Source organism: Silurus meridionalis, chromosome 18 (assembly GCF_014805685.1).
Source record: "Silurus meridionalis isolate SWU-2019-XX chromosome 18, ASM1480568v1, whole genome shotgun sequence".
Classification (NCBI taxonomy): domain Eukaryota; kingdom Metazoa; phylum Chordata; class Actinopteri; order Siluriformes; family Siluridae; genus Silurus; species Silurus meridionalis.
Genome location: NC_060901.1, coordinates 3,046,013 through 3,063,512, shown reverse-complemented (window position 1 = coordinate 3,063,512; position 17,500 = coordinate 3,046,013). Strand labels below are relative to the sequence as shown.

The 17,500-nt window shown below is 39.7% G+C and overlaps 1 protein-coding gene across 4 annotated transcripts in view; it reads right to left on the bottom strand.

The window, feature by feature from the left end:
- scube1 (signal peptide, CUB domain, EGF-like 1) overlaps nt 1–17,500 on the bottom strand; it is an 89,659-nt gene that overhangs the window by 64,150 nt on the left and 8,009 nt on the right. For all 4 annotated transcript variants that reach the window (XM_046873016.1, XM_046873017.1, XM_046873018.1 and 1 more), the window contains exons 3-4: nt 14,237–14,362; nt 2,545–2,679 (exon numbers count right to left, since the gene is read on the bottom strand). In XM_046873016.1, the coding sequence (XP_046728972.1) occupies nt 2,545–2,679; nt 14,237–14,362 (261 nt within the window). The remainder of the gene's footprint in view (nt 1–2,544; nt 2,680–14,236; nt 14,363–17,500) is intronic.

Sequence of the window (17,500 nt, the reverse complement as noted above, 5' to 3'; positions counted from 1 at the left end):
ATCATTAAAAAACCTATAAAATCCTGTATATGTGGTTCTTTATGAAGACTGTGGACCTTTAAAGAAGTAGATGGAGACCCCTCAAACATCCCGAACCATCTAGAGACGTACCAGCGCCAATTGAATCCAAATTCATGTGGAGTTTAGACATTGGACTTCTTTGAGTGTTTAAAGACTCTTGCATGGAGAAGCTGGTGTTGGATCTGTGATGATCTCAGTTGTTGAGATATTTTATGAGTTGCTCAGTAGCTCCTGGTTCCATAATCTCAAATGACTGTATAAGACTGTAGAAAGAACATCACTCATAATCACACAGTCCAGTGTTCATGTTAGTTCTCACTCTCCAGTGTTCTGTATTGTTTAAAGACTATAATCACACTCTTGATGTCACCCAAATGAGGATGGGTTCCCCTTTTGAGTCTGGTTCCTCTCAAGGTTTCTTCCTCATAACATCTAAGGGAGTTTTTCTTTGCCACAGTCGCCACGGCTTGCTCATCAGGGATAAAAACACATCGTTTACCTTCACTGTTGATTTCTGTAAAGCTGCTTTGAGACAATGTCTGTTGTGAAAAGCGCTATACAAATAAACTTGACTTCTTCTCCAAACTTTTGGTACACAATTGTACTTGGATGTAGTGGAATGAAAATGTTCCCTTCACTTGAACTAGGAGATTCAAACCTGTTCCAGCATGACAACGCCCCTGTGCATAAAGCCTGCTCCATGAACATCTGCTTTCCATGGGTTGGAATGGAAGAAATTTCTGCTATAAAGCTTTGACCTCAACCCTATTGAGCATGAATAATGTGAACACTGACTGCACCCCCAGGCCTCCTCACCTCACCTACATCAAGACCTGATTTTGCTAACACACTTAAATCTGAATCTCACACAAATCTCCACAAGCACACTGAAAAAATCTTCCCAGAAGAATGGAGGTAAATGGGATTTTGGAATGGGATTAAAGGATATTATTCACAAACACAATCTTATAGTCAGATGTTAACAAACTTTTGTGTGGTTATGAAAATGACGATCCACCAGTATTGTGTTGAGCATTGATTTCAGTCTGTTTCCAATTAAAAACACTTCCAAATTGGACCTAATGTGTTTTGAGCTTTATAATGTGTTACAAATGTAATGAAGAAGGAAGCATTTGCATGATCTGTCCATCACAAAGAATTCTTTATAGAAGAGATCTTCGTTCCTTTTTTAACAGCTAAATACACTTATGGGGTAAAATACTAAGCTAAACCTGAGAATAAGATCAAGATTAAACTTGATATAGTTTGGACTCGCACATGTAGGGAAGATATGGGTCGTGGTGGGCCATGATCTCTTGCCTAATGTGTCTTTTTGACCATTTAGGGGTCGGTTTATACATTTGGGTATAAGTAAATGATTTTATTTAAATGTGAGGACGTTTTTAATATGCAAGGATAATCAACCTAAAGTATGCAAAGCACTCAACCGCCACCAGCTGGAGTTCCAAAGAAACCAATTCTGAAAAAAAGCCAACAACTTGGCAACACGACAAACTTCTGATCTTCAAGACCTCAGTTGCTTGAAAAGTAAGTATTTGTGTGAATAAACGTCTCATTACCATCAGAATAACACGTCCTATTGTCATTGTTCACATCAAGATCGTCAAAATGTTTAGTCACGTTCACAGTTTCAGTGGTTCCTCATGTAAACTACGGTTTTGGATCGTGAAAATGCACGAGGTTGAATTTCTTCTTGACATCTATGAATTTTAGCAGCACACACAAACGTGCACATTACTGTGGGATATCGATTTCCTGAGACCGAACAGAATTCACACTGACTGTACTGTTTTAGTGTTTGTTTTCTGGTTGTTCATCCATTTTCAGAAATTGTATTTATGCGTTTTGCTGTCTGTCGCCAGTTGAAGGTTCACGAGGTTCACCTTTGACCTGTTTTATAGGACGAGTCGATTATTGGCTGATCCGATGCCGTCCACTCGCCTTCATTAGTGACGTTCAAGATTCATCTGCACAATTCATCAATTCAACAAAAGAAATTGAAGTTGAATGAATCAATATAAATTAAATATGCATCGACTGAATACATTTGTGCTGCTGAAATTTATCTTCCATACAATCTTGTTTTGTTAACAACGACAAAAGGACGTGTCATTCTGGTGGCAATGAGATGTTCATTTACACAAATACTGAATTAACAATTTTGAGAAAAGTTCAGGCTTTTGCAAGAAATCCTATCAAACTATTCGGGTGAAACGAGTATAATAAATTTTGACCAACATGAACAAATGATAATGAAGAAAACAGCAGACACTCGTACACAATTTGATTACGTGAGTGTACAAAAGCGTTTGCAATTTTATCGAAGCGACGAGAAATTGCTTTCATGTTACCCACAAGTAAAGAGTAGTTTTGAGAACGAGTAGTTTTGAGAATTACATTTTCGAAGCTCCAACGCAACTGAGAAAAACTGTAATTTGTGTAGATAAAAATGTAGCATGAGAACCATAGAAACCCAGAAATCTAATCCCAGACCACACAGACCTTCAGAGCGGTGGATGCAGGTGTGTTGGTTGTCGCTCAGGAAGAAGCCGTCTTTGCACTGGCACTCGTAGCTGCCCATGGTGTTCAAACAGATTTGCTGGCATCCGCCGTTGTTGTCCTGACACTCATCCACGTCTACCACACCAGACAGAAGAAAGACAAACAGTCATTACCGTGTGGCCACACATACACACACTTACACACTAACACACGGGTTCACAAACACACATTTTTTGTACCCTGTAATCAAAAGCCCACACAGGTATTTGTGAAAGTGAATGCTTTTTGTTTATTTGTGGCCCTTCTCTCTTTCTTCGTCACGATTTGATGTAGCCAGGAAACACAGCCGGATAGAAGCGGAACAGGAATGTTCCGGCTTCCATACAAGCATCCTCCCGACAGCCAAACAAATAAACGCAGTGGCCAGGAAACACACAGGTCATGGGCAGAAAGAGAGATTCAGACAGGCAGACGGGTCAGTTAGAGTCCTCACGGACATCAGAGCTGAAATAGGACACGTTTTCTTCTCTGGAGTTCATTCTGGAATTTTCTTTAAACATTAATGGTGTTTCATGTCCTGTAATTGCGTTTTCATAACGTTTACAGGCAATACCATGTCTCTGAAAGGCCTATAAATATATCACTGCTTTAGTTGGCGTGACTTGACTTAGTTTTATTCACTAACAAAGAAACGACCCAGGAGTACGCAAACCTACTCTGACCTCAATGTGCAACGTCGGCCATCTTTAGACTTGCCTGGGTTGGAGAATCTAGCTCATTCCTTTATATCTGTTAGGGATGGTAAGATTCACAGATTCGCATCGGGGCACCGGCATAAAAATTACCGATGTGGTGCAGCTTTTTACCATATTTGCATTTGTAAAAAACATTTATTTCTATCTAATTATTAGTAGACGTGCTGTAGTTTTATTATTTAAACAGTGACCAATAATCTGTGACCGATATTTGATATGTAGATCGATTTCTCGTCGCTAAACCGTATCTCGAGCGTTCTCTCAGCACTCTGCTGCCACGTGAATATGACGCATCGCAACACTACGGAGACAGAGGCGTGTCCTAAGAGTCACATAAAATACAGATTAACATGGCAGAGGTAGAGCTGTGACTTCCTGCAGACACAACAGGAAAAGAACGTCTGGTTTTATTTTTATTATTTTTAATTGTATTTATTTTTTGTGTGTGAAAGAGACATGCGTTAGAAGTCAGAAGGTATTTGATGATTAGGAGGTAAATTGATGATTTCCCTTCTGTCTGAACTAAAGAAATAAAAGTGAATTATCTGTACTTATTGAATTTATCGCGGGTTGAAACTCGCAGTCCCACTTCATCACGATTTTAAATTTGGCATGTAACTATTTTGTTTCGCGAATGGTCCAGATTTCAGTTCATCATAAGAAATCAGTAGCATCACAAGAAATCGTAGGTTTCCACCTTATTGATTGGTTGTATCCTCTGACATCAAAAAAAGTCGAGTTGAAGACATTCGTCGCCAGATTTAGCCAATGAAAATAAAGAATGCAGTGCCATGTATATTTAACCCCTCCCCTTTTTTTAGATCAAAGGACACTTCAACCAATAAACAAGCAGAGAATTTACGCATAGGCGACGCTACAGTACTCACTATAAATGTGATATTTCTACGAATTGACACAAAATTCATCTCGCTATATTCTTGCAAATGTTTTCTGTGTGTGTTTAAAGCGTGTTGGACGATGACTTATGGCTTAAACAATAAAAAGAGCATTTTCGAGGTGGCGTCCACAACTACAGCGATGGACGGAGCCGAAGCGTACGTCTGAGTTCTGTAAGCGTTATTTAGAAAGCAGACAGTGGTATGTGATATCTATCACAGAAAGGCCTGCCCAGTCACTGCACCTAAATCCTATTAAACTGCTTTGGGATGAAGAAGAAAATCTCAAACTAGTGAAGAACATCTTTGGCGAGTTTTACAAGAGACACCGCAAAATATTTCAGCTGAAAGTTTGAAACGAACTGTCTGGATGCTGAGAGTGTGTAAATCTGGTCTTCGTGCTGAGAGAGGATTTTTCTATGAAGATAAAGTGGAACATCTGTACAGATTTGTTTGGCCAAAAGTAAAATTCTTCTGGGAAGATGTTCCACTAGATTTTTTGGAGATTCATTCAGACACAAGGTTGTTAGTAAAGTCAGGTAGTGATGTAGATGAGAAGGTGAGGAGGTCTGGGGTGCAGTCAGCGTTCACATTTATCCCGAATGTGTTCAATAGGGTTGAGGTCAGAGCTGTACGGCAGGACACTCGAGATTTTCCATTTAAGATCTTCCAGGTTTGGGTCTCCTAGTTCGAATGATGGGAAAATTAGTTTGCCTTAAATTTTGTGGTAACCATTTGGGGAAGAATCACATATAGCTGAAAATGTCAGGAGTTCCAATCCATAGAGTGTTCAATTTATCGAACAAACTTATCCAAAAAAAAAGTAAAATGAACAAAAGCGGAGTTTGAATCTTGATTCTTTTTATTGCAGCAATACAGAAACTTTTCAATCCCAGTCTACAGCATCCATCTATTTAAAAAACTACATCAATAAAATACATATTACCAACGATATCTCAGAAAAGAGTATTGCATAATCATTTATCACGATATTGGTATTATATTGATATATCGCTCAAGCCTCTGCTATGCTGTGACCCAGGCACGGGTTAAGTACAAAGCAGTGAATTTCCATGTGGCATGGCAGAGCAGCAGCAGACAGGGCGAGCACCATGTCCCAGTATCATCCGTCTTACTGGCATTCTCTCAAACCCACACAGATACACAAACGCTCCGGAAAAAGAGCAATGTGCAAACACACACACACACACGTTACACACACAGACTCCTAATTTGGTCACAGGGGTGTATTATGTGGCCCTTGGTTTTTACCTGGAGACGCGGCTCTTATTTTAGGCTCGGCAGGACGGCTCGTTAACGCAGCCAAGACAGCGAGGCCCTTTACTGTCCGAGCAAACTGGTGGAATGGAATCAGAAAAAAAGAGGAGAAAAGGCCTATCTTTATGCTGCTTTCCCCACAGGTATCCCTGTCTCTCTCTCACAGTCGAGCACATCTCATATCTTCTACTTCTACTGAAGTAAAATCTCATCCCGCTGCATAGCAATCCAGGTGGAAAAAAAAAAAAAAAAAACTAACCCATGAGATGAAGTCTACAAAGCATTTTCATTTGTCTGGACAATGAGGATCCGCAGCTCTCACAGTCACGTGTCGAACGTGTTAACGAAAACGCGTAGTAGGTAAAGTAAAAAGAATGTCAAACAGAAATTTCGCTTTGTTTAAAAAAAAAAAAAAAAAAGATGATCAGCATTTTAGTCGTTTAGCAATTAAGGGTTACGCTGCCAAAAAAAACAAAACATCTGGCTGTACGAGGCAGCGAGTTTAAACTAGACCGATTTTGTTTGATTGCGTTTGTGTAAACTTGCATTCGGAAAAGGCATCGGGGACGACGTGACACTACAAGGGGAGGCGGAAAGAATGCAAACGCTGTTGATGGAACCGACAGAGAAGTAATGAGAAAAATATTAACAGGCTGATGTGTGAAATGGCGTCTTTCTCACCCCCTATTCTCTATAAACAGTATTCTGTACCTTGTAGAGTAAATCATCAGTGAACTAAACTATATGGACAAATGTTTTGGGACAATGGACTTTTCCAGCCATATGTGGTTCTTATCCAAAGTGTCAGAAGCACACATTTGTACTGGACGTCTTTGCTAGCAGGAAAGGAGACCCAGAACCTGTTCCAGCATGACAATACTTCAGTGCACAAAGCCAACTCCATGAAGATCTGCTTTACATGCTGACCACGTCAAAGAGAACAAAGAGCAAATGTGAAATTGTGCGTAAACCTGTGCGAATCTGTCACAAAGACGTTTGACATGACATGCATTTGATGCACAGTGACGCTACATCGAGTCGTTCGAGGTGTTTCGAGTGAAACACATGCTTCGAGAGCAGAAAAACATCACTGGAAGACCACAAGGGATCAGGAAGACCTTCGACTGACTCGACCCCTAAAAAAGTCTCCACAATCTTCACCATCAAAATCTAGTGGAACATCTTCTCAGAAGAGTGGAGGTTATCAAAACAGCAAATGGAGACTACATGTGGAATGGGATGTTCAAAAAGATACACAAACCCAATCTTATGGTCAGATGTCAAAATTTTGTCTATATAGGGTGTGTAGTGAACAGTCTGCAGCTGTAGGCTACACTTATACATTGTTTACACCAGACACCAGAATCAGTGCAGAATTCAACACGGCCTACAAAAATGGCCGCCACTGACTACAACACCCAGACTTTCTCATGAGATTCCACACACACATGGACTCCATTACTACCATGCCACACTCGTGGTTTTAAAAGGTCTCTCAGGCGTCACAATCATTACGAAGTACACACGCTGTGTGATTGTGTAGCAGTCAATGTTAAGTTTTCCTCTGTTTACTGTTTGCCTGCCTAGTTTTTGACCTAGTTTCTGTTTTCTGTGGTTTGCGATTCCACTTGGTGTCGTTTTGTTGAAATTCTAACCCTTTCTTGTTACCTGAAACTGCTTTTGGATCACATCTCTGCCCTTTTGGTTCGATAAAATGAACCCATGGAGTATTTAAAAGTGGGCAGATTTGAGGATTATATTAAAATATAATCATCTATAACGAAGGAGCAGCCATGATCTTGATAACCTCTGTTTTAGACTTGATACATGTAAAAGAATCTGATGGGAGGAGTGATGAAGAATAGAGTCAACAAGGTATTTGGAAAAACCAGATACAAAAGGACCATTCATGATTGATAAATCTCTTCCAGTTTCCAGTATGTAATGCTGTGCTGACTTCATGTTTGGTGGCCCCCAAATACCAAATCTGACTTTTGGTTTATCACGAAATATAAACAGGAATGTAATAAAGATGGTTCTATAACATACATTTCCTCTCCAGTATCTTTGGTACCACTTCCTGGTTACTTACAGTACTACTTCTAAACTATTTCAACAGCTTATGGTCATTGAATCATTGTGAAATCTCGCCATCCTACAGTAGGACGTCTGGAATTTCTGAGCCTTTTGTTACTGCTGACTGCCTTGTTGTGTTTAAGATCTTCGCTTTGGTTTCTGAATAGACTTTGGGCTTGTTAACATTTTATGCACTTGAATGAACGAGCGACTGTGGATTATGTTCTTGCATTGTCTATCAAGATCTCCATTAATCCCCCATTTTCCCTGTGATATTTTGATTGCCTTTTGAAGTGTCGCCTCCTCCCATTTTCTCCTTTACAATACATAACAGTGGGACAACAGCTACCAAGTGGCAGGACGACGGGGAAGCTCTGTGATTACGGCATTATATTCAGAAGGTTGTGAGTTCAAATCCCAACCCCACCAAGCTACCCTTAATCCTCAATTGCTCAGTTGCTTTGGGAAAGAGTGTCAGTCAAGAGCCATAAATATGAAACCAGTACCAAACCATGGAAGCATAATACCAACTTTTTTCAAAGCATCTGAAGCCAGCACACTGGATTGAACTTTGTGATGGACAGGGGATTAAGAGTACGCTATCCCCTCTACCCAGAGTACCGCCAATTCCGGATGGCTGTGGTACTGTCAGGAATCCGAGCTGTGACCAGATTGGGAATGTAAAACCTATACAGTATTTGTACTGCAACAGAGAAAATACAGTATAGTGCCAACAAAGTGTCTACTAAACAATCTAAAAAACCTCAGCTACAAGCTGAGACATTAAAAGATGCCTCAATCTAAAAAACGACATCCAATAACGTCAAGAAAGCCTACAATAAACTAAAATACAGAATCTCCACATTGCAATTAGACACTTTCTTCTTTTTTTAAATTTATCTTTTGCTTTCAGACTCAATTAAAACGAAAAACAGACAGATAAAACAAAAAAAATAAGCCGGAGTCGTTCAATAAAGCAGCCAAACGATCGCACATTGAGTCCAGCTGCCGGCCCAGGCAGAGAAAAATAAATACGAATCGAAATGAAAAAAGACGGGGAGGAACTGCGCCAGATTACCCTTTAATCAGTCTCCCACATTAGCCAATCTTAAATCAATTAGTGCTTAAACTTGTTGACATGCGGCATCTGGGAGTCTGTGGAACGACTTCCGACATGAGCTCTAGCACACATAGGGACTGTTTCACCCCTGGGTTTGCTCTGAGTGTGTGTGGGTGTTAGAAATAGTTCTCAGTTAAAACAAACACATTACTAGGGGAAGACATTTCAAATCAAAGCTGAACACACACCACACACACACACACACACACACACACACACACACACACACAATTACGCCACAAAGCTATTCACTATTTTAAAACTGGCGTTCCTTCTTTATTTTACAGGCTGCGCTATGCCCTGTGTGGTACATGAAGCTAACATGAGGATAATTGATGCACCTGGAGTCCATTTATAGTGGTCACTCAACTGCTGGTTACTGCTGTCTCCTCTGAGTTCAATGGAAACGATGACATCATCTGTCTGAGACGAGAGGAGAGTAACGTGAACGCTCAACAGCCGAGAGGAAGACGAATTAAAGAAAGAGTGTGAAGTCAGTCGGCGGATCAGAACGTGATTTATTTCCCTATAAACATATAAATACTAACATATAAATGTATACTTTATAAACTCTTTATCTGTGTAAAGCTGCTTTGTGACAATGTCAAATCTTTCCGTCAAATATTTAACTGATAAGTTCCATATGATACAACAATAACACCAAATTATCTCCACAGCTTTATTTTATTAGCCACAAAGCCTGATACAGTACTAGCTAGCTAACCTAGCAAAAGATCTTACATTACAGCTAATTCACCTAGCCTAGCTCATCCTAGCACCCTAGCTCATCCTGGTTTGGATATTTATTAAAACGATGTGAATCAAGAGAAAGATACTTTGCAAAGATTATTGCTACCAGCTGAATGTGAGCTTGTTTATTAGCAGTAAAATAGGCAGCTAGCTAACTTAGCTAATACAAGTGATGATTAAATGTGATGAGTTGAAGTGAATTTGATACAGTTTAACATTTGATTTAGCATTAAATTAACATGTTTGCTGAGGTTAGAGATATTAAGATATATGGGATGTGGGGGACATGAGGACGCTTCAAATCGCCTATACAGTGGAACCTCAGAGCTCGCGAGGGTTAGGGACCAAGACCGGTCATGAAGTTCAATTTTCGCGACCTTTTGATACGCCCCTTCCAACCCAGTAAAAACCCAAAGAACACTATACGAAATCAATTTAAATGAGTAAATAACACTATTTCACTCCATAACACTTAATTATTAGACTATTTTAACAATACTTTATGTAAATGAACACTAAAACTAGCGAATCAAACTAGCGTTTTGAGCAGCTCGCGGTTGCTCACGAGCCGATCTGAATGAGAGTCGCCGGTCGGAATGAAAGTCGCGAGCATGCGAGGTCGCGAGCGCTGAGGCCGCGAGCTCCGAGGTTCCACTGTATATAAATTGATCCTAAAAATTTTTTTGAGGCTAAAGATGATGCTGGATTTTATCTAATAGGTTAATGGTAATAGATTTTGTGGATAAAAATGATTTTATCCACAAAATCCTTCTTCATTAGACTGCTTGGTATTAAAACTCCAGGTAAATAAGTAAAAGTTCAGAAGGATGTTCATGCAGCCAGGTCTTCTCATCATTGAGTGGTCAACCAACAGAGTTCCATTTTCATCTTTAAATATAAGTCTTCAGAGATCCTCTGAGAACATGGTTTAGCAGGTTGTGTGTAATATCAAGCTGTGGACATCTGAGACCTAATTTTATAGAAACTAAAGAGAGGAATACCACACTGCGTAGGATGCCAGCTTCATGAAGATATGTTTAAGATCTCCTGCTATTGAGCTCTGACCTCAACCCTACTGAAAATGATCAATGTGAACGCTGTATGAACCCCAGGCCTCCTCAGCTCACTTACATCAGTCCTGGACTTTACTAACACCCTTATGACCGAATGAGCACAAATCTCCACACGCCAACATCCAGTGGAACACCTTCCCAGAAGAGTGATGGTTATTATAACAGAACATTTGAGGACGGATTGTCAGGGTTCAAGACGCAATAGATTGATTAGGCAGGGCATATTAGGGAACACACATCTTTCTCTCCCTCACACATCATTAATAACTCATCAATGAGCACTGTCTCTTCAGGTTTCTGAGTACAAAATCACAAGGGATCTCAAATTAGAGATGCAGACATCATCAACAAGAAAGCTTAGTAAAGAATGTATTTCTAATGACGGCTGGTAAAAATGCTGTAGTTCTACAACCCAGCTATACTAGATGTTATACTGATAATATAGTAAAACCCTGTTGTACGAGCAACTGATAATACAAGCAAACGGAGATACTTTCGGCGGAGGGTCGCATCAGTCGCTTAGTTGATGACGTATCGCTCGGTCGCTCTCGTTGTTCAGTGCAGCAAAATGTAACTTTTTTTAGTTTTATATTTTTATTTCACTAGAAATCTTGAAAAATGTCTCCCAAGAAAATCAGTGATGGTGCTGTGAAAACGAAAGTAAATAGAATTACCATGGAAACCGAGTAGGTTACGAGCGTGGTGCGCATCTCACACTCACAATCAACCACTATCACATGAGTAAGTGTTAAATTATGCGGTAATTTGCGTCGTATTTGTTTGTTAAAATAGGCTACAAATACTTTTTAAGTGCAGAAATAAGTGATCGAATGAGATCTCGGAACAGATTAAATCACTTTTACATTTATTCCTATGGGGAAAATCAGTTTAAACGTACGAGCAAACAGACCTACGAGCAATTTTCAAGAACGAATTATGCTCGTCCAACGGGGTTTTACTGTATAGAGCACATTCTGACCAATGCCATGAGTGGTCCAGAACCCAATCAAGACCGCTGAAAAAATCATCAGCTGCAGTTTGTCATCACCTGAAGGCCAGTCACTCTCTCTCTCACTCTCTCTTTCTCTCTATATCTCTCTCTCTATATATATATATATATATATGTATGTATGTATGTATGTATGTATAAATATACATTAACGATCTTATGATTCATCCCTATTACTCTGCAGTGTGATCCGATTACAATTCAGTTCAACACAATGCGAATCAAAACAATACAAAGAAATGGAAAAACTCAATATTCAATACTTTTTTTTTCTTCGGTTCAGACAGACAGCAAATCATCAATTCACTTGTACCATCTGACTTCTAATGCATGACCCCTTTTTTTAAATACGCCTTAGTAGATGCAGCTCTACCTCTGCCATGTTAATCTGTACTCTACGTGACTCTCAGGACACGCCTCGGTCTCCGTAGTGTTGCGATACGTCATATTCACGTGGGAGCAGCGGTGCTGAGAGAACGCGCTCGAGAAACATTTTAGCGACGAGAAATCGATCTATATATCAAATATCGGCCACAAATTATTGATTACTTTCTAAATAATAAAAGTACAGCGCATTTACTAATAATTATATAGTGATAATGTAGTTTTTTTACCAACTCAAATCACATTCTTAACATATATATATATATATATACACACACACACACACACACACACACACACACACACACACACACACAGTATATATGAGTAAATAATAGCTATTTAGGACATTGTTATTATTCACCATTTTCCGAATTTGATCTCTGTATAGGATTGTAAGGTGCAAAAGCCTAAAATAAATGTAATCCAGGACAAAGATAAAAACAAGAAGAGACGTGAGAGACGTCCAAACGAAAAAAGAAGAAGAAGAAGAAGAAAAAGAAAGTAGGGATGTAGAACAGCAGAGCTCTCTTCAGTGTCAACCCTCTAAGGTTTTGTCTTGGTTCCCAGCACCACCATTTAGTCTTCTATTTGAAACACTCCACAATAAAGATGTCAAATAGAGAACAAGCGCGTTGCTTCTGGGGAAACAGCCTGGAGATGTTCCAGAGAAACGCACGGCCAAAATAACCAAGAACTTACTGAGGCAGAGAGGGAGTAAGAAAAGAGATATGAGGGGAGGATCGGAGAAATGAGATGTCAAGAAGATGAACATGGGAGTGAAACAGTAGTGAGTGTTCAGAGAGAGAGAGAGAGAGAGAGAGAGAGAAAAAGAGAAAGAGGGTTGCAAAAGATAATAAGAGCATGAACTTTAATAGGTTTATGGAGATAAAGATAAAGAGCAGAGACGTTAGTTAGAGGCAAAAGGACAAGACATCAGACTCACTCTGCTGCACTACAATAAAAACTGAATGTAAAAAATGAGTCAGGGGATAAAAGGATGACAAGGAGCAAGAGATTTAAAGAGAGAGACATAGCAAAGACATGAGACATAAGGTAGTTGGAACAGAGCTGTGATGAAGGGCCGCGTTGTGGCGTGCTGCTCGGATATTTATCATCATTAGTGAGTGCTAATATAAAACCATGAGGTCAGCATCCTGAAACTCAATCACACTGCCAACTCGGAAAAAAAAATCTTTTGGGGAGGAGAAGAGGAAAGACGGAGTCGTCCAAAGCTTGTCCACCTTTGCCAAACTACTCATGTGCTGTCCTCCAACTCCTCGAACTCTCTATCACTCTCTTGATAACTCGTTTCGATCAGAAAGTGGAGAAAGACAGGTTCCGATAATGGACATTTACCAACACGCCGCACCACAACCTATCGCTCCGGGCTGGCTTGTAAAACGAATAAAGATACGCAGCATGCATTTCACTTTTCAACAGATTCCTGAACCCCCACAGCAAGCCCCCTAAAAACATTAAACTAGTCCTGCCTGTCAGAGACGTGGAATTTCACATTCGAACCGTTTAAATAAATATGCTATGGTGAGTTATTAATTTTCTCTGACTTTTCCCTTCAGGAGTCCATTTTTAACCACTAACATAAACACACAGCGTGCCAGTTGGATTCTGGGAAATGGATGCGATTCAGCCACTGGTGACACTTGAGGTGACATTTTAAAGAGATGAAAATAACCAAGAGTTTTTTTTTTTTTTTTTTTTGCCAGCCGACCCCTGTCAGCTGGAGTGGAATGAGGGAGCCGGGCGAGATGAGGCTGTGCTTCCCAAAGCGCACAGAGGCATGTTTGTTTACGCTTACGGAGGGGTCTTCGGAGAGGTCACTTGGCAAAGAGAAGACGAGAGAAAAACTCTTCGAGAGAAAGTGGACTCGAGACAGGCTAGCTGTGTGTGTGACTGAGGCAGCGTTCGGGGGGTTTTTTAGCGTATCGTTGCAAAAAATGTCTATATATTCTCAACTCAACATGCTAAAGTGTTTAGCCATCAGTGATTAGCTTAGAATAGCACATAGGTTTGAGGTGAAAACATACAGTAGCACCTCAGACTCTAAACACATGACATGCAGTTTTATATCATTGGAAAGACTTCAGGATGAATACACAAAGGCAGGCTCTTTATTAGTACCTAGAATTATGAAAACTGCAGCAAGAGCCTTGCACAGGGTGTGTTCCAATTAATGAACGCTAAAAATATGTTTGCTAAGTTATTGTTAATAATTTTTGTTAATATATTTGTTCGTGAACGTACAGAACATAGAGAGTTTCGTAAAACTGGGGTGTTTGGTTGCGAACAATATCAGAGATTATCCAGCCATCCAGCTGCATTTTTCTTACCTAGACAGTTATGACCATCATCTGCCAGCATGAAACCATCATAGCACGTGCATCTGTAGTTTCCAGGGATGTTGATGCAGTCATGCACACAGCCTCCATTGTAATCATTATCACATTCGTCCATATCTAAAACACAATACACACAAACAAGCATAAGGATATTACATTCATGCGTACATTTATTACGTACAATGCATTTTAACTGTTGTAACACAGACACACACACTCCGCTTGCATTTGTTTACATTTATGCTGTTTATTTCTTTTTTTCCGCTTCAAAGTGTGCTAGTTTATGCATGTGGGAGCAAAAAAAAAGTACACAAACTTGTCAAAGCCTGAATTAGCTCATCTTTAAAGAATCCATAAACATGTTTTTTTTTTCTTGCGTTTTTTCGGTACTGCATGCGTAGTTGGACGCTGTAGAGCAATTCGCAAATGCTCGAACGCTCAGAGAAGAACAAAAATTCAGGGAAAGGAGGATGATGTGAAAAAGTGCACACAGAAATCCTCTCCAGATGTGTGTGTATGTGAGGTTGTGTGTGTTGTTGGCGTTCAGAGTGTTAAGGGCATGTTCCTAGGTGTCACAAGGAAGAGGTCAATAGCGGAATGGACTTTCTGAGCATGAGCTGCTGAAAACGTCCACCAGCAGCAAGCAGACAGCTCAGTATGCCCCCCCCCCCCCTTTTATATACTTAAACAATTATAAATCCCGTTCATACCTTAAAGCTGAAGCATCAGCAGATTTATTTGCTGCTAGATACCTGCTTTATTACTGTTCTCTCTTTAAACATCCTAATGTAATCACTGACTTTGACCATGGCAGGGTCGCTTGTACCAGAAAGGATGGTTTGAGTTTTTCAAAAACTGCTGATTCGTCTGGAACCAGATGTTATCTGAAAGACAGTGTCAGATAAAAAAAAAAAAAAAAAAGTTGGGGACCCACCTGCCATTTGTCATTGAAAGAAAAAGATTTATGTATACACATATATATTTATATACATACACATCTATTTGAGTTTATACAAATGTCATTTTGGATTTCCGCACACACACTAGTCTCTAGAGTTTACACAGAATAGTGTGTGGAAAAAACACACAGTGGCCAGAAATGACTTGTTGATTAGAAAGGTCAGAGGGATAAATGGGCAAACTGGGACTAGGTGAGAAAATATATATATATATAACATTATATATGATATTGTGGGGTGTTTCAATGCGAATATTGTTAATACGAAAATAATAAACCGTCATTCCCTCACCAGCCTCAAACAAAATACAGTCATACTACTGGGGTTCTGGAAAGTATGAAGAGTTTCCCATTTCTGAAAACGTCCAGGTTTATCTTTGACCATTAGCTGACACTGGAGAAAAACTCAATATCTCAATATTCAGTCAAAAAGAAAAACCTGAATGAAGGAATTTCCCCATATTAATGATTCTAATGTCTTTTCGAATCTGTTAATATGGAAAATTAGTCCTACATGTCTGATTTGATAGCAATGATAAGGAGCAATTGCATTAATATGTGATTTGAGTTACAGCCAGGACCACTGTCAGAGCTGCTGTAATCCATCCACAGCTGTTAAAATGTCTTTTCTGGAAGTAAAACAGGGAATGATGCTGATGATGCCTGAGCAAAAAAAAAACTCTTCAGGATTCGAACACGTCGCTAATGAGAACTTTTCATCTTCCTCAGGTTTGATTCGTTTTGACCAGACGTGCTGTTTTTTCCCAGTGAAGGAAGCCCCAAGCCCTCTTTCCTCCGAATTTCTCTCAGGTCATCGCCTTGTCACATCCAAACTTCACACCTTCCTTCCATTCCCTTTGCCTCCCCTACTCAGAACATCAAGGTTCAATGCGAGGTGCTTCGTACGTTTTTTTTTTTTTCTCGGCCACCATCCTGGCCCCATCCACACAGTGTAGTGGCTCTGTGAAGATAATTCTCTCTTCTATGTCAAAATGCAGTTCTGCTCCATGGCAAAATTCAAGAGGGGGTGTGATGCGTCCAGCTCTCCACCACCGTGCTGTGTGAATGTCTGGATAATGTGTGTGAGCGTTTGAGTCAATGCATACAGGTATGGCAAGGTTTTGAGTGTGTGTGTGTGTGTGTGTGTGTGTGTGTGTGTGTGTGTGTGTGTGTGTACTATATAAAGCACCAGAGACCATCTGACCTGCTCTTAGAAGGGAGGATTTTTGTAAAGGAGGGTGCTCACACCCAGTCAGCCACTCAGAACAGCAGCAGCTCTGTGACGAACACACAGACACCAGGCAGACAATGGCCTACTAATAATCCCACACCTCTCTTTCTTTCTCGATCTGTCCATCCTTCCTTTCCTCTTCATTTCTCTCTCTCTCTCACACACACACAGACAAAAACAGTGCTTACTTGCGCTTACACAAGTTATTTAGTCATTATCTGATAGTAGAGGATTGTAATCACACACACACACACACACACACACACACACATTTCACTAGTTCAGCACTCAATATTTTTTAGATAAATTAAACACCGCTGCTAAAACCAATTCAAAATGGCTTTTTTATTAGTTGCTTAGTAGCTTTTTTATTAGTTTTTTATTAGAAGAACAGGATCCAGGATGAACCTTGAGGAACGTTATCGGCAATTAAAGATTTAAACCTGTTAATGACTGAAAAATCATGTTTTTTGGTTACCATGGTAAAAAAGTAATATATATTTATATATATACACATATTTCTGTAACTGGAACTGCAATGAATGGATATTTGGGGTCACCCAGATAAGGATGGGTTCCCTTTTGAATCTGGTTCATCTCAAGGTTTCTTCGAGGAGCTTTTTCTTGCCACAGTCACCACTGGCTCACTCATTAGTAGTGAACTTACAATTATGAGGAACGAATTTATAGGCAGTAAACTTATACGTTCTAACTTTATAATATCTCTGCAATGCTGCTTTGTTATTGTTCATTGTTCATTGTTAAAAATGCTGTACAAATCAAATCGAATCAAATTGAATCATTTATTCAATCAGCTGAAGCCATTATATGATTTCAGGAACATTAATCTGAGAATTTCAGGCACTAAAAATAAAGACCTGAAGGCAACACAGCTGTCTGTTAACTCTTTAACTCTGAAAAGCCAAAAATCAACTTCTTCAGAATGACACTTGTGTAGCAACATTTCAGGACTCGTTAAAGACGATGCCTCAATTTAACAGGTTGAGAGACCTGAGTCATGCCAATGCATTAATCCATGCGTTAGACTAAATCACTAACACAGCAC